The sequence below is a fragment of the Aricia agestis genome, chromosome Z, assembly GCF_905147365.1.
Source record: "Aricia agestis chromosome Z, ilAriAges1.1, whole genome shotgun sequence".
Classification (NCBI taxonomy): Eukaryota; Metazoa; Arthropoda; class Insecta; order Lepidoptera; family Lycaenidae; genus Aricia; species Aricia agestis.
The window spans coordinates 37,280,505-37,305,263 of NC_056428.1; the positions used below are offsets into that span (position 1 = coordinate 37,280,505).

The following is a 24,759-nucleotide window of genomic DNA, read 5'->3' on the forward strand; positions in this document are numbered from 1 at the left end:
GGAAATAAATTAAATCATAATTAAATTTCTCAAACAGCGTAAAATACACATTATAATATTTTTAATTTCACGCTTAAATATTATTTGCAATAAAACATACTCGTAGTATTGTTGTTGATAACAAATAATATTATATTGCTCTAGTTTTACAATTTCCGCAAAACGTCGAGATATTTTGCGGATTTTTTTTTAATTAAAAATTATTTACCCGACCTAAAGTGAACAAAAAATGTTGCTATAACCAAAGTTTTGGAATATTTGCAATTACAATTTACAATGCTTCGGCATTAGATTTTTTTTTAATGTTATACTTGTTTACATAAAATGTTATACTTGTGTCATAGAAAACCAAATTGAGCAAAGCTAGGGAGGACAAAAGAGACATGCATGAAGAGAAGAAGGAACTACATATAACATAAAAGACGTCAAGAAAAAGACATGGGGAGGGAAGGACTAAGTACGAAATAACGATATTAAAGCAACGCCAAAAAAAATACAACCAAACATAGAAACTCAATTTTTTAAAACCGGTTAAAAAATTTACCTATGTCCAATGCACAGTCAGTGGACTGGAGTGGAGTCTAGTATGAAGGAGGTATTAAATAATTTCATTTATTCCGTAATCTTACCGCATTTTATACCGAAATATGTATTGCGTTTGTCAACTAAGAAAGAAAAAAAAATACATCCCAACGATGTTAGAATTAGCTGACTAGTAACTCTAAAAATTCTTCTTTAAAATGACACCTAGGCTACACTAATAATATTAATAACATACAAAATATTTTAGCAGCCGGATAAATTAGGCGGTTTGAGTTAACTTTGTGGTTATAATATCAACGGTCCCTGTAACAGAAACATACACCTATGTTCAAAAACATGTGGTCTCTCGTTTGTTTCATACGTTCATTATTATACGTATATAATTATTAAGTTACTGTTGAGTTTTTGGGGCTTTATTTTTAAAGAGAAAGCGTGTATTTAATTGCAGACTAAAGAAACAAGATTATATTAAAACGAAATTAGAAATGAGGCTCGATGTAACTAAAAATAACTCGAATAATCCATATTAATATTATAAATGCGAAAGTGTGTCTGTCAGTCTGTATTTTATCACTCCACGCCCAAACTGCTGAACCGATTATGTTGAAATTTAGTATAGACAAGTTTGAAAGGACAAAGGATACTTTTATTTTTAAGATCCTTCTTCTCAATAAATACAGTATCATAATACTTATATTCACTTCAAAGACTCTTTGTTAAATTTCTTTCAAGCCTCGCGTTTGCCAGATCTTACGATGGAACGTGCCAATTCCTGGCACTTAACAGGCACAACTAAATAAGTGCAAATTATTGAATTAGTACGCTGACGTCAGCGCTTAGGTCATACGCTTATTCACAAAAATAAAGGCACTGAATCACGCCGATATAATTAACAATATCTTTACGACTGGACCTGATTGTTTTAATAGTTTAAGGCCCGGCTGCGCAGACCTATACTGATTATACTTCAAGTTAATTCAGGCCGCAACGCGACGCGTTGATGCATTTCTAAAGTACTGAATTTAGTATTTACACATTTCAATTGCGTGAGACGTCTTGCGAATCTGTCAAATCCATACAAATATAGAAATGCATATTATCTACGCGTCACGTTGCGGTCTGAATTGACCTCAATGCAGCCATTCTCAAAGTGTGCTCGAGGTCCTGGGGCCTCGCGTGGTGCTCCGCGAGCGATACATAAATTGTTTTTAGAAATATCATCAGAAACCAGCATGGAGACAGTTAATTCAAAGACAAAACATTATTGGGGGTTCCGCCACCAACAAATTTTGAGAGCGAAGAGGGTTCCGCCACCAAAAAATTTTGAGAGCCGCTGCCCTAATGCATCATTAATACATTTTCGTTATTTTTAAGGTTCCGTACCCATAGGGTAAAAACGGGACCCTATTACTAAGACTTCGATGTCTGTCTGTCCGTCTGTCTGTCTCCAGGCTGTATCTCAATAACCGCTATAGCTAGATTTCTGAAATTTTCACAGATTGTGTATATCTGTTGCCGCTATAACAACAAATACTAAAAAAAATAGGGGTGCTCCAATACAACAAACGTATTTTTTTGCTTTTGCCCGATATCAATAATGGCAACAGGAAGACACTTGAAATGTTCACAAAATACTCGGTTGTATTTATATTTTAATAGTTGATAATAAAGTTTAAATAAAATAAATAATTAAGGGGGGCTCCCATACAAGAAACATTTTTTTTGTCTATTTTTGCTCTATACTGGTACAGAACCCTTCGTGCACGAGTCCGACTCGCACTTGGCAATTTTTTTTTAAATCCAGGCCGTTTCATATTAAACTACAAAATGGTATTTTAATGAAAATGTATCTTTAGTTTTATTGGAAACGGACTGGATTGAACATAGAACGAAGTTGCATCAATCAAGTAGTAGAATCGAGACACTGAATTCGTTTAAGTTAGTCTTTGGTTAAACAATATCATGTGATCTCTTTCATAAATACGTAGAGAGAGAGAAAGAGAGATAATATGGGTTAGCATTAAACCAGATAGTGTGCAAGTGGGCCTAAGGATGTTATTAAGACGCTCCCCCTACGGAAATCCGTAATTTACCGTTTTTAGAGCCTTTAAATAACTCATAAATCATAATTCCAATACCGAATGCATCGAACACACGAATGTAATTCAAAAATTAACAAATGAACTAGACGTGGCCAATAATGAAGTAGAAAATTTAACATTGGAGATTCTGTCCCTAAAAAATGAATTAGAAAAACGTAACAAAATTATAGAAATGTACAAAAAACTTGAAAATACGGACTATATTACACCGAACTCAAGAAGGAAAAGTAGGAATAAAATTTATGACCTAAACCGGTGCCACAGTATGGAAACAACACCACAAAAAAGGGAAAAAAACTTATTACATAATACACTGTATACCGACAATAACAAACACGATAAAAATCTAGAACACAAAATGACGATGACAGATAAGTCAACACAGACAAACAATAATGAAATAGACAACACAAAAATGGACAGGACAACAAGTATACCACAGACAACGCTATGTGACCCTATCAAGAAAACGTCAGATGCATTAAACAAAAAGAAGGAGAAGATCTGTCAACAACAAAAGAAGATGAATAAATTATGTGTAATAAGTACAAAACCAAATAATAACATGCTAAAAAATACTCTAAATACATTTGGAAATAATTTTAAAGTATGTCACTATAGCTCACCTCATTCCAATACGACACAAATAATTGACACCTTAAATAATAAGCTTGACAAATATACTATGAGTGATTTCTGTATAATTTTTATAAGCGAAAATGATTTTGTTATTACCAAAAATTATTTTAATTTAGTGATCGAAATTAGGAATATGTTAGTCAATATAAAAAATACAAATATAATTTTGTGTCTCCCTACATTTAGACTTGGTTATGATATGTATAATTGGAGAATAGAGCACTTTAACAACTTACTTTACTTGGATGCAATAACACACGAACATGTTTACATATTAGATTCAAATAAGAATATTAAATATCACTTCTCAATGTTCAATAAACGAAATGGGAAACTTAATAATCTAGGATATAATGTAATATTTCAAGACCTACACAATTGTATTAACGACATCTCCAAATACTTTAAAACACACAATGTTATTTCTAATAATAATTATGACAGCGAAATACAAGATAATAATATTGAGCTTTTTAATATAAATGATATAGAACAATCCAAAGACCTTTTTCTTGACTAGCAAGGTACTCATTCTCCACCAAAATATTGCTGGTCTTTTGAACAAAAGCGATACCGTGGTTTCCAGCTTGTTTGAACTATATGATAATAATAGATTAATAGATGTTATTTGCATTACAGAACACTTTATAAAGGCTGGTTACCAAAAATACATAACAGTTCCTAACTATTTATTAGGAGCATGCTACTGTAGGGAAAACCTAAGCAGAGGTGGATCATGTATCCTTATTAGAAAGGGAATATTGTGGAGTGAGCTAAAAAAGATATCAAACATGGCTATTGAGAATACCTTTGAGTGCTGTGCTGTGGAGTTAACAGACCACAAATTAATTATAGTATGTCTGTACAGAGTACCTAGACCTAGCAATCTCAACATATTCTTTGAGAAGCTTGAGCATCTTCTTAACTGCTTGATAAAAAAGAAACAAAGGCAAATAGTAATTGCCGGTGATTTTAACATTGACATTATAAAAAAGAATAATATTACTTTAGATCTACAATGCTTAGTAACAAAATATGGCTTTAAATTAGCACTCAATGAACCTACTAGACTTAGCAGTCAAAGTTGTATTGACAATTTTGCACATAATGTCGATACAAAGGTGAAAACTGAAATCGTGGAATTAGCTCTATCGGACCACACTGCTCAAATCATGCACTGCCCGACTAAGCGCACACCTAGCATAAGATACTGGCGTAAAAAACAAAGGGACTACAGCCAAGAGAATATGATAAAATTTAAAAATTGTTTAAATAGTTTAAGTTTCTCTGATGTATATAGTAATAAAGACACTAATTGTGTATATAATTGTTTTCTGGAAACTTTTCAATTGTTTTATAAGTTATGTTTTCCACACAAAATAATTACCATACGCACATATAGCAAGCCACAGTGGCTGTCTCGTGGAATAAGAATTGGATGCAAAAAAAAAAGAAAACTACTATGGACATTAAGAAAAATTCCGAATGCTGAAAATAAATTAAAATATTTGAAATATTCAAAATTACTAAAAAAAATTATAATAAAAACTAAAAGGGCACAAAATAGTTACAAAATTAAAATGTCAACAAATAAAACTAAGTCAATATGGAACATAATTAAACAGTCTAGAATCAATGTTCCAAGAGAGAACATTTCGGAAATTAAAATTAATGACCGCATCATAACAGACTCTAAAGAAATTGCCAATGAATTTAATGATTATTTTGTAGATAAAATTAATCCTATCCCAGGGTACGGTAAACATGTCACAAAAAATATTATAACCTCACCAAATTCAATGTTTATACCAGCAAGCTCACCTCAAGACGTACACAAAATCATTCAAAATCTGAAAAACTCAAAAAGCGTTGGATTTGATGAAATATCAACCAAAGTTATAAAATCGGTGAGTAATATTATCTCAGGGCCCATTAGCCATATTTTAAACCTAGGTATCATGGATGGAGTATTTCCTGATAAACTAAAAATTTCAATTATAAAGCCTTTATATAAAAAAAACGATAAAAGATTATTACATAATTATAGACCCATTGCTCTTACATCTGTCATATCTAAAATCTTTGAAAAATATATATATAATTACCTGTACACTTTTTTTGAAAAATTTGACATTTTATGTAAGGAACAAAAAGGTTTTCGCCGAAATGTAGGTATTAATAGAGCTATTTTTGACTTTTTACAAAATGTAATGAAAAATATGGACAATGGAAACCCAGTTTGCTCTATATTCTGTGATATGACTCAAGCTTTTGACTATATTGATCACAGAATCTTACTTAAAAAACTTGAAGCATATGGTGTACGCGGAATTACATTAAAACTTATTGAATCGTATCTCACAAACAGAATACAATACACTGAAATAATACGACTAAATTTTAAAACACTTTATGAAGAGCGTTTTCTATCAAAAATTAGACATTTACTTTATGGAGTTCCACAAGGCAGTGTGTTGGGTCCTCTTTTATTTTTAATCTACATAAATGACTTTCCTAAATGTATTAACAAGCCCTTTACACTGTTTGCCGATGACAGTACCATAACTATTGATTGTGACAATTTAGAAAACTATGAAAATGACATTATTCAAACATTAAAATCAATTATAACTTGGCTTGACAATAACAATTTAAAAATTAACTTAACTAAAACAACTATCATCCAGTTTTTTCAAAGAAAGTTGCCACCTACGATTTGTGTGCATTATAATAACACTCAAATTGACCAAGTTGACAGTGCTAAATTTCTGGGACTAATTATTGATAATAAACTAAACTGGAAACCTCACATTGAACAACTGAGTAAAAAGATTAGCAGTAGTTCTTTTGCGCTTCTCAAGTTAGCATCCATAATGAATATCGATGGACTCTTATCTGCCTACCATGGTATGGTCGCATCGCTTCTACGTTATGGCATAATCTTTTGGGGGAACTCAACAGACAATGACATAATCTTCAAGATGCAAAAACGCTGTATTCGGGCAATGTTTGGCTTGAGAGTAACCGATAGCTGTAAGCCAAGTTTTGTTACATATAAAATTCTCACGCTTCCATCACTATACATACTAGAAATGGCATTGTTTGTACATAAAAATCATGATCTATTCCCTAAAAAGACTAATATTGTAGATAGGAATAGACGTGATAAAACCAAGATTATTACTGCAACATATAAAACTACACTCATGTCTAAAAGCGTAATTGGAATGTCTTCTAAAATATACAACAAACTACCTAAATCATGTAGAGAAAATAAAGTTAGTGTTAATTCCTTCAAAAAAGCTGTTTCCGAATTTCTAATACCAAAATGTTACTATAGTGTCTCAGAATACCTAAATGATAAAATTGGACTGACATAATACTGATTGATGAAAATTTATTTTTATTCTTTAGCTATAGGTTGACATACTTTAATTTTAACTTTTTATTCAGAATGAGATTATTGTGACATATTAGATATATTATAATTATTCTTTGACATGACTCCAATAACACAATCATATTTAATTCTCTTTGACATCTAATCATATTATTTAATTTATACATTTTTGACTAATTAATTGACATTCTAATTTGATCTTACTTAATACTATTATATCTTTATCACAATACTCTCATTATGAACATAATATTATCATGTATCACTAATTATTTATTACTTGAAGCCATGTAATGTAATTTATATCAAAGTCGAACCATATCCTTGTATAATCACCCTCTAACTTCCAATGTAATATGTGGGGCATGTTTTTTGGGTGCTGAAAATTGAATTATAAACATTTAAATATAAATATTGTGATAGTTATAAGTATATAGGTTACCTGCAAGAAACTTAGATTACCTGTATTGTCTGCACCACATGGAAGGTCATATTAAAGCTTCTTTTGTCAGAAAGATATGAAGAATAACTTATAACATTTATTGGGTGCTGAAAATAAAAAATTAATGCATTAAAATAAAAAATAAGTAAATTATAAAATTGTAATAAGCAATTAGGTACCTATATTTAAGTTACCTGTAATGTCTACACCACGTGTAATGTTACACGAGGAATTTCCTCGATGAAGGTGGCATAGTTCACCTATGGTTTAGACATAGATGCTGAAAATTTATTGTATCACTGTTAAACAAAACAACAGGTAGCAAATAGTATATTTAAAAACAATGTGAATAAATACCTTAACTGTGCGATCTCCATTGAGCAATAAGCTATATAAATTGTTTGTAAAATAGAAATATACGATAATATATAGTCATAGTCAATAATCATAGTAGGAATCTCGTTCTCGTGCACATATTGCTAGTATATATTTGTAGATTTGTTCTCGTGTTTGTTTACACTTTACACCGCGCACCGCAAAAATAAGCTGACATTGACATTCTTTTTCTTTTATTATCTTCTCCTTCGTCTTTTTGTTAGACTTGCATATTTTTAATCAGTGCATATTTAAAAATGTTTATTGCATTGACAAAGACACAGGTTTATTGTAATAATTTGTATGTATTTATTGATTATTGATTTTTTTAATGATTATAATAACCATTTTATTATGTTATGACTAATGACTACTTTCTAATAATGTCTTAAATTTAATTTTACTTATCATTATTTGCATGCCTAAATACTATAGGTAGAAAGAGTGAACCATGTTTAATAATTCGACAACTTCTTGTACTTCTTTCTGCAAATAAATTATTATTATTATTATTATTATTATTAAGAAATCTAAAAAATTATAATAAAATACAGCAATTATAATCTTCAGTATATGAACGAACGTTCCTTTCATAGTTATTAATTTCCTATTTTTGTTTTTAATACCTACTCATGATATCAGCTTCCAAAGTATGTATCTCCCTTAATAGTATCATCAAATTACGGTTATTTGAAACACACGCCAATTATAGATCGACAGTTTCATCAGCTACATAGGTACCTACTGGACGTTTGAATTTTTTTAGGTCAATTTAAAACTAAGATAAGTAAAAAATAGCATTTTGGCGCGATGTCGGCAACGCGGCAAATGTATTGTTAAGGTCGTTTGCTCAGGGGATGGCCTTAAGCCGTATTTTTATGAAGAGCTTGTGTATGATTATGAACTCTACTACTCCGCATTTAGAAATCAATTTTGTATGACATATACATGAGTCGTTGTGTATTTACTTTATTTATATTGTAGTTTAGCCAAATTGAAGAGAAAGTTACAATTCTGCTGAAAGGTAAGATTGTGACTTTTCTTAGTCATAACTGTCTTATGTCACAATCTTTCTAGAGATAAAAGATTGACATGGCAAATAAAATCTCAAAATAATATAATGTGACTTGAGTTCTAGTTTGAAAAAACAAAACAATAATAAATACTTTACTTTTATAGTAGGTAGGTACCTAAGTAGATAGATATCTATAAAATTTTTATAAAAAAATATTTTTATTATAATTTTATAGATAGTAAGTACTATAAATATGAATATTGAATACGAAGAATTCAGAACTAGTATTAGGGATTCCCCCTCAAAGACTAGAGACTAACGACTACGACCCTTCTAGGCCATCATTTACGAATCACATTCGTTTGCAATATTCAACAAAATAGATATAGGGACTTCGGCAAAAAAAAAACATTTGTTTTCTTTTCACCTCTTAATTAAAACGAATGTTTTTGTTAAAAAGGAGTTTACTTTATATTTAGAAACTTTATAAGACTTCATTAGAAACCTGTGAAATATTTACTTTCTTCTCAACAAAGACGTGAAAGAAGGAAACATAAACAATAAAAATTCCATGACTTTGTGTACTGTACAAAGAGTAGATTCACCCAGGGGTCACTGTTAATAGGCTTAATTAAATGCACTTAACCCGACCGGGAGATTTGCTCGACACTCGTCTCTACGCCGTCGACTTAAGGTCCATAATTCTATTAGAGATACACCGCTGTTACACTGCTTTACATTTTGCGTCTTATATTGAATTTAATTTTATGAATTGATAAAGAAAATGAAAAGTTTTATCTCGTTTTTAAATATTTCGTGGAGAGATTTAAAGATCAACTAGACGCTATGAATGACAATAATTGACAAATGAGTCGACTTATCGACTTTTATAAAATTTGTTAGAAAATTTTTGTTCTAAATTAAAATAACACAACCGGCCAAGTGCGTGTCGGGCCACGCACTATATAGGGTTACCTAGTAAGTACCTACCGCTAGTTTTTGATTGGTCCATGACGTGTTTTACGTTTTCCGTACCTACCCAAAGGGTAAAAACGGGACCTTATTACTGAGACTTCGTTGTCCGTCCGTCTGGCAGGGCCGTCTGCCCGTTCGTTTGTCTGTCTGTCTTCTCCAGGCTGTAACTCAAGAATTTTCACAGATTATGTATAAATTATATTTGTTGCCGCTGTAACAACAAATACTAAAAATAAAATTAATATTTAAGGGGCGCTCCCACACAAGAAACGTGATATTTTTGGCCTTTTTTGCTCGAATTCAATAATGGTAACAGCTAGGCACTTGAAATTTTCAGAAAATCCTTAATTATATTTGTTCTTTAATAATTATTAATAAAATTAAAATAAAGTATATATTTACGACTCGAACTTGGCCGTTTTTTTTAATTAGTTGATCGACTTTTACCCAATAACTTATGAAGTCTTCTTAAGGTGGCCATACACGGGACAATTATCGTAACGATTTGTTTCCTCGATGTTAAAATCGAACGACAAATTGTACGTGTGTAGCAATATCGCAAACGATTTTACGTTCAAAAGATCGATTGGACGATTTTCTTGACGATCGATCGAAACGACAAATTGTTCCGTGTATGGGCACTTTTATGGATACTTGATAGTCTTCTTTTTAAATTCAGCAAGTTTCCTACTCTCGTGAATTTTTTCACATTTTTAGAAGAAGTAACCGTTAATAGCTGGTAGATAAGGGACTGGACTAACGATTTTTTCCACAACTTCATATTTCACAAATGGATCCCTAAATAGGAAAATGATCTTTGAATACTCGTAATATTTTTTACCTATCTAACGACACCCCACATTGTGGGGTGGGCGCGAAAAAAAAATTCATCCCTGCGTAGGTATATGTAGGGGAGGTCCCATAAAAAAATATTGTTTTAACATTTTGTATATTACCATTTTGTCGGCACCACTAATATGTGCATTCATGCCAAATTAGAGCGTTGTAGGACTTGTAGGTCCTATAGTCTCTGAGCAAAACCGCGGACAGAAAGACGGACAAACCGAAACTATAAGGGTTCCCGTTGACTACGGAACAATAAAAATGGGCACACACTTTTAAACAGACAAAGAATTTGATATATTTTATTTTAACCTTTGTTATATTTTTTATTAAACCCAATTGCAAAAACTTTTCTTTGATTACAATTTACAAAGTATTATGAACTCTTTTAATAACCATAGGAGTTAGGACTAACAGTGTCATGTTACAAAACAATACTAAATGCAACAGTGGACTCTCAATAAATAATATCGATTAATTGAAATCTTAATGAATACCATTATCGATTGGCATAAATAATCGTTTAATAATAATTTTAAACATTTTTAATTACGAACGTTAATTGAAAGTTGATTTGCACTTGTTCCTTCACGCTAATATTACTTTACTATATTCATGTTTTATGTTTATCATACAAATTTTATGATAAGTATAATTAACAAAGTTTTTATATTTTTTACTATGTCGGTATTTGAGACTCAACTAAAAAGTTTATAATATAGTCATCTGAGCATAACAAGATTTTGAAAATAGGGTAACAATTTTTTAAAATAATAATTTAAAAAAGATAAAAAACATGGTTGGCACAAAAATGATAAAAGAAAAGAACAAACAAAAAGTGAAATAAAAATAAGAATTTTAAAATATACAAACACATTAACTTATCTATGCTTATTGCATTGCTAATTGCCCCAGAACAATATCCTTTTGTTGGAAGAAAGACCTAGTTTTCGTTAATACAAAATTACATTTGCCAAGAATATTATAGAACAATGCTGGTGATTTAAGCCGTACGTGTTTCGCAACAAAAGGCAACGCACTTGCGACTCCCCTGATGCGGTTGTCCATTGTCGCTTACAATTAGGGAGTCTGTTTTTATAAAATTTAGTTTTTAAGGACGTAAAATTGGTAGGTAACAATATTTGTAGTTGTTACCGTATGTAAGTGTAGACACTAGACAGTAGGAAAATCAGCCCTTAGATTACATAGGTATGAAATTCTCAAAGAGTTTATTACCTTATTAGGGTTCCGTACCCAAAGGATAAAAACGGGACCCTTAATAGGGTCCCGTAATCTAAGACTTCGATGTCTGTCCGTCTGTCCGTCTGTCTGCCTCCAGGCTGTAACTCAAGAACGGTAATAGCTAGTTGAATTTTTCACAGATTATGTATAAATTCTGTTGCCACTTGCCGCTTTCACAACAAATACTAAAAACAAAATAAATTTAATATTTAAGGGGTGCTCCCATATAACCATCGTGATTTTTTTACATTTTTTGTTCGGTATCAATGATGACAAGAGGTAACCAAATGAAATGTTCACAAAATAACTAAGTAAGTACTCAGTTTTATTTATATTTTATACTTTTATAATTAATATTAAAATTGAAATAAAATTATTAATTAGGGCCATAATATTTTGTTAATCCCATACCAAAAACACATTTTTTTTTCCTATTTTTGCTGTATAGTGGTACTCTGTACGGAACCCTTAGTGCGCGAGTCGCAACTCGCACTTGGCCGATTATTTAACCACTCTTGATGACAAAAATACATAAAAAAATTATATTTAAAAACAGCTTCCACCTTTCATCGCTAGATGGCGTAATGTAACAAACTTGATATTTATTGCGACAAAGTTTCACTGTTTATTATAAATTACATAATTAAAGAATAAAGTTAGTGAAGAAGCGAGAAAAATAATACAAACGCAGTTAACGCAATTTATACTAACGAGAAAAGTTTTGTATTAACGATGAAACGATATTAAACTGGTACCTGAAGTTAAATTAACATCGTGATTTTTGTAATTTCATAATATTATTCAATATTTATCCTTGAATAAGGAAAAATACTTTAGTCTATAGTCTATACTCTATGGAATTTACTTCAAGTAAATTAATATCTTTACTGTGCAAAACAAAACAAACACAGGTTATGAAATAATAAAATATCTCTCTCCCTTGGATATTTTAATGATTATGTTATTTTGTCATGAAAAATTACTTAATAATTGCATTAATTCAACTTTTTTATCACCAGACCTCTCTGTATTTGGAATTAATATTGGGGACTCCCAGCCCGTTGTATTTATTTTTTCAACAATTCAGAGACAGAATAATTGAGATTAAAATATTTTGAAATGTGCTATAATATCTGCGCCACATTTTCAGTAGCGCTCTTAGCGTCTCTGTATTTAGCATACGTGTAAAAAACGCTTAACTTTGACTATTTGCAGTAAATAGTATATTATTGTGCTAAGTATGTTTAGTCGTAGTAGTGTTACATAGGTAATAATGAATATTTACATATACGAATTGGCTTCCTAATTGCTTGAGTAATTATTTTTTATGCTTCAATTATAATTTTAAATACGTTTCAACATTGACTAACTGGTTTCACCTACCCAAATATATCCTTTGTTTCGACAAATTATGATTTATTATAATAATTAGCATCAATATAATATAATTACTTTGTACAGTAAACTGGCAAGTAATTATTGCAGTTCTTTGCATATTGTATCAAATAAAATATTTTTTATATCTCTAACAATGTATCTCTAAGACGTTTTTATAATAAAGTAGGGAGAAGTGACCAAATAATATTTCCGTCCCTTTGAAGTCGGCTGTGTATAACCGCGCCCTAAAAAGCCCTGTAAAAATGTATGTCGCAATCGCAAAGAAATATTTTAAAATATTATATTATTTTCTGGCTTTCTATGCTAGTTTTGTAATGTATCCTTGTAAACTTTCAATTATTTTATTCTTGCATACGCGGCGCTTGCACTATTCAAATAGATTCTAGTTCAAATTAAAAAAAAAGTATTTGCATTAAGATACTTTTGATCTTTTAAAGACCAATTTGTATTGCGGTTAGAAAAAGTACAATAGGCACGCGACGCATCGCGTTGCATCTTTTTAATTCCTTATCATCGCTCCTTAAATTTTGGATGCGGCAATCTAGTCGTAAAACGTCTTAACCCTCGGTTGGTCGCGCCTTTAACATAACGCCGCTGGTCACCTGGGGTCTTTGAAAGCCCGAAAATAACATAAAATAAATAACATAAAAATGGCGTATAATTTATATACATTTCTTAACTAATCTATATATATAAAAATGGATTTTCAATAATGTTAGTAACGCTAAAACTCGAAAATGGATGAACGGATAGGGCTAATTTTGGTCTTAACATATTCGTAGAAGTCCAGGGAAGGTTTTAAAGTGACTCGAAGTTCACCGGGACAGCTAGTTTCCATATATTTTTGTTACTTATGTAATTCAATATTAATCAGATAAAAAAATGTTTTGAATATTTATCTAAAACTCACAATTTAAAAATAGAAGTATAAAAATTAAAAGTATATATCGTATGAAAAGAAAATTAAAATTGCGGTAAAACGTGTACCTAAATAAATCAAACTGTTAAATTTCCTGTAACTTTGAAATTTAAAAAGCTTAGTCCACATACCTAATATTATAAACTATTGAATGTTGAACATTGACAAATTTTCAGCACCAAAACCTACTATTTTTCATACATTTCTCCGTTCCAACACTTTTAACGTATAGTAAATATACCGACAATTACCTTGTTTCTCGTCATCACCAAAAAATAGTCATCCTCATTTTGGTCCCTGTAGCAAAATATGCATTTCCGGAAAAGTGCGTCTATAACTTTTTATTAAATATATAAGCGATATAAAACAATAAAAATTAAAAACCAAAAAACTAAAATATTTATTATTAAAATACAATAAAAAGCACAAAAGAAATCCATTTCAGAGTGAAAACTGTATGAAAATATCAAATCTAATTTAGTTACGCGGTTGGTCATCTAGGGTCTTTAAATATCCCAGCGTTAATAAACACACATGTAACACACAATACAAGCATGCGAGCTCAGATGAGTGGCAATTATATCGAAATAATTATAATTCTTTATAGGAAGCTAACTACAGAGCGCAGTTGTTGCGATTAATTTAAAATAATATAGTTTTTTCTCGTTTCGCAAACTCCGGGCTTTTAAAGACCCCACGAGACCAACCTCTGGTTAAGAATTTCTGCGGCCGTAAAAGCACGAATTTTGTTTTTATATCAGATCGATCAGTCGTAATACACATTATTCAAGGTAATATTATGTCTGACATAAAGTTTTCTTCAGAATGAAAGTCAATAAACATATGCCGTAACGCTACGACGCAGTTAAATAAATATTAAAATATAAATGATACAGTATTTGTGGAGGCCATAAGTTTATATTGGCCTATTTCGTGTTTTATTAGGTATTTTTATACGAATATTTTATAGGCATAAAAGTCGATTCTGTGCGAAATAAGCAATAAAAGTATCGCAGTTTCGATTACAGCCTTTATTTGAACATGAAGTAAATTCTTTGTATTTTTTTTTAAATATTATAATATTATTATTTATTTTGATTAATGTAAATTATTTCCAAGTTATTTTATTTTACACTGAATAGTTTTATTACGTTCCTATATTTAATTTTAAACAATTTATGGCTTTTCATATTATGCACTTACTAACCAAAGACGTGTAATTTATTTACCGACTCCCAAAAAGGAGGAGGCTTCTCAATTCGACCACACAAGATGTTATAATATTATGTTCTTTTATTTGATTTACTTATTTGTGTTTTTTTATAATAAACATTAATAATATTATAATAATTGCTATTTCCGGATAATAATATAATAATTACTTACTATTATTTCAATATAGTGACATTTTTGAAATTTGAATTTATTATTTATGCCTATATTAAATAATTGATTATAAAACTGTACCTACTCTGTAGATATTTATTTATTTAAACATTTATTGCACACAAATTCAAGACACTACATAAAAATTGACATAGAAAAACGATACAAAGGAATTATATTATTTGGTTTAGTAATAAATAATAATTAACGTTATTAAAATTAAATACGAGATGCCGCCTCCAAACAAAACCTAGTTTCTTCGATCGATGACGATACGCGACGACTGACGACTGTCGAGACAATATAACAATAATATTATTATCCTAGTCTTACGAAACAGCTGAGCTTCCCGCCGGCGAATAACGGGCGAAAACGGACCTTAACATCTTAGACAAAAAGTTGAAAGTAATTTTCGGCCGATTACTGAATAAATATGCAACTTTTAAGTAGTTAAAATATTGAAGCTGAGTCCCGACGACTTGTGATTTGACAACGTATCATTATGGAAGTGTATCGCGCACGCGAGGGCCGCAGACGGAACGCATATAATGATCGTTCGGCCGCACTATAACAGTAAACCACCATCATCAGCCTTACAATAATTTCATCCGTAGACCGTAGAGTACACTGTACAAAACGTAAAAAAACATTTCCGCGGCTAACCTTCGGCGGGGCCGACGTTAACTGTCGTGCACGCGCAGCCGTGAACTTGGCCAATTTGTTCTAAACATCATGCGGGGTCGGGAGATTCCGAAACACAATTCGGAGGTAAAAAGCACAATTACTTCACTACTGGCACTAGGGAGGGGAAAATTAAATTAATAACGGGAGCGAGGCGAAAGTTAGCGAGGAGCGGGGTGCGGGGGACACAAACGGCGGGAAAAGTTTGTCGCGGGCTCGCGGGGCGTGCGGGGGGCGTGCGACGTGCGGGGCGGGGGGGTCTAGTGTACTGGCGGTGTACTCACCCGCTCCTCCTCGCGGATCATCTCGGCGATGCCGGGGCGGATGTCGACGTCGTCGGCGTGCAACGCGATCGGCGGCGCCGGCGTGTCGGCCGGCGGCAGCATGTCCCCCTGCGCGCTCGGCGACACGCGCGGGCTCGGCCCCGGGCTCCGGTCCGACGAGCGGCGTCGGACCTTCGCCGGCGAGTCGGCCTCCCGGCTCGTGGGCCTCTTCGCCGGGCGCGCCTCCGGCCCACCCCCGCCGGCCGAGGCGGACCTCAGCACGGCGTGCTCGCCGCTCACGTCGGTCAGACCCCTGATCTTCAGCATCTCGGCCACCTTCAGCAGTGCCGATATCTGGTCCTGCGACACGTTTATCTCCCCGCGGTACATGAAGTCTACCACCGCCTTCAGGTCGCAGTACTTGATGTCGCGCATTATGATTATCGGGTGCCGGCAGGGGTTGTCCATGAACAGGGTCTGGAAGTAGGGGCTGCAGGCAGACAGCACGACCTTGTGGGCCTTCAGGCTCTGGCCCTCGCAGGCCAGCGTCACGTCCACGAACGACTCGCTCTGGAGCAGCTGATCGAAGCATACGGCGAGATTCGTCTGGTAGTTGTTCCACCGGAGGCAGAACTGCTGGGGTGAGCCGTCGGCGGCCTCCCGGGTGTCCATCGCCGCGGGTTCCTCCTCGGACGGCATCGCTTCAGCGGCAGCGGGCTCGCATCTGCAACGTAACGCGCGGGTGAGATGAGGAGCGAGGCATGCACCGCGGGCGACGACTCGCGTAGCACTGAGCGGCGGCGTGGTCGCGGGGCGCGCGGGCGGGGCCGGGGGGCGGGGCGAGCGGCAGGCGAATGGCCGCCGCGTGCCGCCCCGGGCCACGCCCCCGCGCCCCCGCGATCCCCGCACCCGCCCGCACCGCCACCACCGCGCCCGGCGCCCGCGCAACACCACCGTTCACCACCATACTGACCACCGACCACCACTTTATTCATACAAACTAATTATACAATATAAAACATTAAATTATGTAAAACCATGAGCTGTGGTGTCATTATAATTTTATCATTGGATAAACGAGGGTCCCACGCGTGAATATATAATAAAACATAGCTAATTAAGTGCTATGTTTATAATTTTAATAGCCGTGAGATGTCTATTAAAATAATTACTTAAGTACTTACCTACATATATTATTAACATCATATTTTAATTGTGTTTTGTGGTAGATTTTGAACATAATATTAGGTAAAGTAATAATTATTATTTAAATAATTATATTGTATATACTTATCGCATTTTTTAAGGGTTTTACCATACTAGTTAATTTAAAATAATTATTTTTGTGTTCCTAAAATTTCAAAGGCTTATTTTGTAGGATGGTACACAACATACCACCACAAGTAACAAGGCTGTTGTAAAGTGACTGCCAAGTGCCAACTAAGCTGGCTGGCTTTATAATATTATTATGTACGAGCTTTTGCCCGCGGCTTCGCTCGCGTTAAGAAGTATTATTATATACAAACTTTCATTCCCTATTTTAACTCCTTGGAGATTTGATTGGATTGATCAAAATCCTTTCTTAGCGGATGCCTACGTCATAATATCTACCTGCATGCCAAATTTCAGCCCGATTGGTCCAGTGGTTTGGGCTGTGCGTTGATAGACCACCATGTCAGTCAGTCACCTTTGAGTTATTATATTTAGATATTGTTTAAGCGGAATCATTTGACAGCTACGTTTTTGTAACTTAAATAAATAAATAATAATAAATTGTTTTTTTTAGGGTTCCGTACCTCAAAAGGAAAAAACGGAACCCTTATAGGATCACTTTGTTGTCCGTCTGTCCGTCCGTCCGTCTGTCAAGACCCTTTTTCTCAGGAACGCGTGGAGGTATGAAGCTGAAATTTATATCAATTACTCAGGTCTACTGTCCCTTGAAGCTGTGAAAAAATCAAACTTCTAAGCCAACGCAATCAAAAGATACAGCCGTTTATGCCGCAAATTTTCGACACTTGCAAGGGAATCAAAACCTACAGGGTGCTTCCCGTGAACTCAGAATCTTGAAATTTGGTACGAAGCAACGTCTTATAGCATAGATAAAGGAAAAATTACGAAAACCATAAATTTTTAGTTACATCACATAATATATATTTTTTTAATAATTTTAAACTTACTACCCATTTCCTCATAAACGCGTAGAGGTATTAAATTGAAATTCATACCAAATACTCAGGTCTATAATACCTTTAAGCTGTAACAAAATCAAACTTCTATGTCAACGCAATCAAAAGAAACAGCAATTTAAGCTGCATATTTTGAAACTCGCAAGTACTCGCAAGGGAATCAAAACCTAAAGGGTACTTCCAGTCGACCTAGAATCTTGAAATTTGGCATGAAGCAACGTTTTATAGCACACATAAAGGAAAAATTCCGAAAACCTTAAATTTTTAGTTACATTACAAAATATATATTTTTTAATAAATATAAACTTATTACTTTTTTCCTCATGAACGCGTAGAGCTATCAAGTTGAAATTCATATCAAATACTTAGATCTAATTGCCTTTAACCCGTGAAAAAAAAAAAAATTGTACGGAACCCTCGGTGCGCGAGTCCGACTCGCACTTGGCCGGTTTTTTTAATGAAATAAGGGGGCAAACGAGCAAACGGGTCACCTGATGGAAAGCAACTTCCGTCGCCCATGGACACTCGCAGCATCAGGCGAGCTGCAGGTGCGTTGCCGACCTTTTAAGAGGAAATAGGGTAATAGGGGAAGGTAGGGATGGGAAGGGAAGAGAATAGGGGAGGGTAGAGAAGGGATATGGGATTGGGCCTCCGGTAAACTCACTCACTCGGCGAAACACAGCGCAAGCGCTGTTTTACGCCGGTTTTCTGTGAGAACGTGGTATTTCTCCGGTCGAGCCGGCCCATTCGTGCCTAAGCATGGCTCTCCCACGTATAAAAATTTGCTCTTCCGATTCCGATTCAATTATATAATGGTACTCGAACACGTTGCTGTCAATTATTCCTGCTCAACGCCCAACCACATTAGACGGCCCTATATTTCGAACCTGAGCACTTAGTCAAAATGCCTTCGATAGCGAAGTTAGATGTCACAATCGAATAGATTTTGAATGTTTTGATACGCATTGCTAAGTGTCAAGGGCACAGCTTACGTTACCTTAACAAGTCAAATACCATTCACAGATTAACTAGCAAACAGAATCGTATCGTGCCTTGGTAAAAATTTATTTGGGGCCTTTCAGGAAAGGTAACTAACGCCCCTGCTAGCAAATGCATTTTGACTAAGGGCTCAGAGTATATGCGAACTTCTCGATCCTAAGGGCTGAGTGTGAGCTTTGTCACCTTGCCTCGTGAGGATATAAATAATAATAATAAGTATGAAAACAGCAATACATTTTCAGCTTGCTCACGGTAAGAAGTGACAAAACTCACGCTCTGTGAATAGTTACAAATTAAAGGCATCGTACGTACGTAGGTGTATGCACTATGGAGTATCGAAAGCTATCTATTGAGTTTTGAGATCGAGCTTCATTCATTTCTCTATTGGATCGGGAGTCGGGAGCTGGACCCTTAGTAAAGTTGTATTCGCTAATTTCAACGGCGTAGACAGTAATTAAAAATATGTATTATGTACGATTTGACTTTTTATAAAAACTTCATAATTTTATTTTTGTACTTTGTCGTTATGGTAATATGTATACAGGGTGTAACAAAAATAAGTGATAATACTTTAGGGTATGTACGTGTTCCTTGTAAAGAGTTCACTGTGAAAGTAGCAGCGCTGAAAGACCAAATTTTTTTTTCATTTTTGTATGGGGAAACTCGTGCCGCTCGGGCCCTCGCCCATACAAAAGTGAAAAAAAAAATTCGTCTTTCAGAGCTGCTACTTTCACAGTGAACTCTCTACAAGGAACACGCATAGACCCTAAAGTATTATCACTTATTTTTGTTACACCCTGTAAATTATACGTAAGTTGGTGCAAGTTATTATATTATATAATACCTATATTCACCTAAAGTTCTACCGGTTTAAAACTGTTGACGGCTACATCGAAGATGGAACTGCGCACGAATCAAATATTTTGATCAAATCTTAGTGGGCCCCTAGACTTATTGTGCAATATCATTGTTAATCAACAATTTATTTGACAATAAGATTGCACAATAAAATAGATCGTCTAGAGGCCCGCTAAGCGGGCCAAATTGACTTAAATTGTTTTGAGATTTTTTGTCACAATTTGACGGTAAGTAAGTTCACAATTCATGGTAGGATTGAAGGTAGTATTTTTGACCTGAATTAAGTAGCTTTTTATTCTAGGTTCACTAAAATTACCTAAATATAGTATTTTTGCACCATGTTTTCTAGGATTCCTTACCCAAATGGTCAAAATTGTACCTATCAAAACGTAAATTTTCCTGGCAAGTGGGAATTAAAATGTGTTACCTACTCTGCACAAAATGAAGTGGTGAAAAAAAAATATTCAGTCAGATTAATAAAATCAATTTTCGCGATTTTTTGTTTCAATATACCAGATTGACCATCTTCTTGAAACAGGTATGAGCTGTACCCCCCCTTAGCTGCAATCCTGGGTACGCCCTTGAGCTGATTTCTAATTTCTAAATGACGTTTTTTATTGGTTTACTTACTGTTATACACAAGCCAATCATTATCATTTTTAACAAAACATTAAAACCGACTTCTAATGTAAAACAATAATAATATGAACTAAAAGTATTAAATAACTCTTACTCTTTAATATTGCCTTTTTCAGAATTCGTCTAAATCTCAACTATTTCTGTACATACTTACTACCGTCTTCATTACTTTGAAGTCGGTACCAGTCCCTTAAGTTTCGGATATTCTGACATTGACTGAACTCACGATTAAATTAGCTGGTACCGACTTCAAAATAATGAAGACTGTCGTACTTATATGTACAGAAATAGTTGAGATTTAGACGAATTCTGAAAAAGGCACTATTATAGAGTAAGAGTTATTTAATACTTTTTAGTTCATATTATTATTGTTTTTACCTTGGAAGTCGGTTTTAATGTTTTGTTAAAAATGATAATTTCACTCTTTTTAGTTATCTACAAGATGAGGCTTTATGAGTAAATAACCACTACGCATGTTAACTATTCACATTATGTTACTGTAAGCGAAATTTTGGTAAATGCTTGCAGTTATCTAAGCGATGCTGCAATTTACAAACTTTTATCTTTAAAGGTTCAAGAGTTCTGCTCAGTGTTTCTGGGTCCAGGGACACCTTCGTATGAAATTTCACTTATTTGTAACATATGTTTAAGCTACTAGAAACATTTTCTTAACCACTATGTTAATAAATCTTTAAATTTCAATAATTTACCTCGACTGGACGACTGCTCATAAATCCCACAACTTTTGTAATTGTTAAACAAAATTTAGATTATATCATATACAACAACACAAGAATATTAAAAATCGGTCCACAAACAGCGAAACAATCATCAAAAACATCAGCTTCGATGCAAAATATCACGAAAAGTACCACTAATTGGGTCATAATGTGATGACCCATGGTATAATTACAATGGTGATGATGATTAATCAAATTGATATATTGGCTTATGCTTTCAGTGGTTTAAACAACGCCAAAATCCCCGAACCTGTATCTATAAGGATTCAAAAGTTCTGTTGGGTACCTTCGGATCCTGGTGTGGAGTATTTCTTTTTGGTAGCATGTGCCTCGAATACTTCAGAAAAAATTGAAATCACTATATGTTTCTATACAAATTTCAAGGAGTCCCCTCGATTCCTCAAGAATCCCATCATTAGATCACCATGAATATGGTACCAAATTCGAGTTAAACCCTATACAACACAAAAATATTTTGAAAATCGGGCCACAAACATCGTTGAACATACAAAAAAAAAAGATACATACAGCCGAACGTATTACTTCCTCCTTTTTGGAAGTCGATTAAGAAGCGCTTGTAGGTAGAAGATATAACTATATGATATAGGTAGATATAGGTATAAGATATAACTACTTTTAAATAAAACTTTTAGAAATCGAGCAAAAGCTTCGGGGTTTCTTACAGTCTTCTAGTAGAATATTTGGGAGAGACTTTGTATAAACACTAGAAGAGCTAAACTTAAGTTACTTTGACTTTTTGAAGAAAACATAACAGACAAAATTACAGAAACAACTAAAATGCGAAGGAAAAGGTTGTCGATTTCCGAAACCCCGGAATAGTTTAAACCGAATTGAGTGCGAGCTCGCAGGATATGACATTTCTGATTTTCACGGCCTCGCTAGAGACGCGCGGTGCCTACATAGATAGTAGACACCTGTCGTACTTTAGAAAAGACACCATTGGAAAAACGTCTAAAAGATTGTTAATAAAGAAAACACCATCATTTATGTCTTAGATACAAATTACAAAGTGTAACAAAACATATTATAGTGATAAGTGATAACTGATAACACTTAAGGGTGTGTAATGTGTCATGTGTCCCTCATATTGAGATCACTGTGAAAGTGGCAGCGCTGAAAGAGCAAACGATGTGGCTAATTTTAGTCTTGAAATGGTTCGTGGAAGTCCAGGGAAAGTTTGTATAAGGAGGAAAGTAATTCAAGCAAACGTCTTTTAGCCACGATAGCCAAGACGACTTTTTAGCCACACTGGCTAAGACCACTTTTTAGCCCCGCTGGTCAAGACCACATTTTAGCCACGCTTGCCAAGACCACATTTTAGCCACGCTGGGCAAGACTATTTTTAACATGGCAAACGACATAATTAGTCACGCTGGCCAAGGCCACATTTTAGCCACGCTGGTCAAGACAACTTTTAAACCACACTAACCAAGACAATTTCTTAGCCACGATGGCCACTCCTTTTAACTACCCTAACCAAGCCTTGCTTGCCTCTTCTTGGCCACGATTACCTCATCATTAGAACCTTTTCCTATTTCCCACCTGGTATTGTCCCACCTGCCCACAGGCATGTTATCATGCTGATTAGCTTGTAACTCCTCCGGTGGTTCACATGATCACCGGTTTTGCCGCTTCAATAAGTATAATTATTACCTCACTAGACTCGAGGTACAATTACTAGTTGTCTAATTGGCGACGGTATTTAAACAAGGTATTAGTAAGCGATAAGTTACGGTTAAACCTCGTTTAGCACATCACGTAAGAGTTGCGAAAAAAACTCGGGTTTTAGAAAATTATTATAGAAAATTAAGCAGTACGGGTTTAATATGTAATATTCCGATCCATTCTAATATTGTAAATGCGAAAGTGTGTCTGCCTGTCTGTCACGCCCAAATCGCTGAACTGATTTAGTAAATTTACTACTAAATATTTAAACACTAAAAATATATATAAATAAATAGTAAGTTTACTACAAAATATTTAAACACTAAAAAACATTTTTTAATGTTTAAATATTTTATATTAAATTTTTGTGCAGGAACCTAGAAAATTACTATTTTAAGCTGAAAAATAACTCAAACATGTTAAATATTTTCGAATAAAAAAATGATTTTGGTATGACGTACCTATGTATGAGAATTTCGATGGCACCCGGCCTCTTAAGTCCCGGGACAGGACATACCTAGGATACCGTACTTTTTATTCCGGAAAAATGTACGGTTCCCGCGCGACAACCGAATTTAAGTGCAAAGGAGTTGCAGGCGTCATCTAGATCTGCTATACAGTGTGTTAGTGTAAACACCATTATCCTTGAAACCATCAAATGAGCCCGTCAAAATGAACAACTTTGTCTATGACAACAATGCTGGCAACTCGAAAAAATCCGTATTCATACCCATACAAATTGCCGATCCGGGATTCCGTATGGGTATGAAGACAGCATTTTTTTTTTGTGTACACACTGTATTAGTATTCAGTGCAACATAAATTACAGATTTCATGTTTCGAATGTTCTTTGTTCCATCGACTAGATCGAATAATTTTATCAAAGCACTTACTTTATCCTACCGAATTTTAGAGTTTTGAATTTTTTTGGTTTTTCGTATAATAATAATAATGATGAACCGTGTTAATGTATATAGCAGAATCGGTCGTATAAACACCAGTTGTCTAGAACTCTAAAAGTTTCCTGCACCTTCATTGAACTATGTAAGTATCTAAGTAATAAGTAACTATATCCAACATACGAAAAATTACATAAGTATACTTATTTCATGCTTCTTGTCTGTCTTTTTATTAAAACTTGAATATGTATTATATATTATATATATACATAATATTATTATTTAATGTACAGATTGTATTGATTTCATATAGGTTTTATAGAGTTTTAGTATAAATAATTAGTTAGTATTTAGTAAATATTGATTGTGCACGTCCTACCTACGTAGGTACGTAGGGCTGCTGTAAGAGATTTCTTTTAGAAATAAGCAGTTCCTTTGTGTCGTCTTTCTATGCTCATTGTGTGTTTATGTTTTTCTTGTGTACAATAAAGAGTTAAATGAATAAAATATAAATATGTTTATGTATGTT

At 34.0% G+C, this 24,759-nt stretch overlaps 1 protein-coding gene and 1 long non-coding RNA gene across 6 annotated transcripts in view; both read right to left on the reverse strand.

Moving 5' to 3' along the window:
* The window catches only part of LOC121738844 (protein bric-a-brac 1-like), a 319,913-nt gene that overhangs the window by 256,664 nt on the left and 38,490 nt on the right, over window positions 1–24,759 (reverse strand). For 4 of the 5 annotated variants that reach the window (XM_042131096.1, XM_042131095.1, XM_042131094.1 and 1 more), the window contains exon 1: window positions 16,245–16,998. In XM_042131096.1, coding sequence (XP_041987030.1) covers window positions 16,245–16,922 — 678 coding nt within the window. In that variant the 5' untranslated portion in view covers window positions 16,923–16,998. Of the gene's footprint in view, window positions 1–16,244; window positions 16,999–24,759 lie in introns of those variants that run through there. The other variant, XM_042131093.1, reaches the window with a different exon arrangement.
* On the reverse strand, window positions 7,024–7,356 carry LOC121738847. The gene is made up of 3 exons (XR_006037347.1): window positions 7,321–7,356; window positions 7,147–7,233; window positions 7,024–7,063 (listed from the first exon to the last, which is right to left on the reverse strand). It is a non-coding gene; the product is annotated as an uncharacterized LOC121738847 (long non-coding RNA).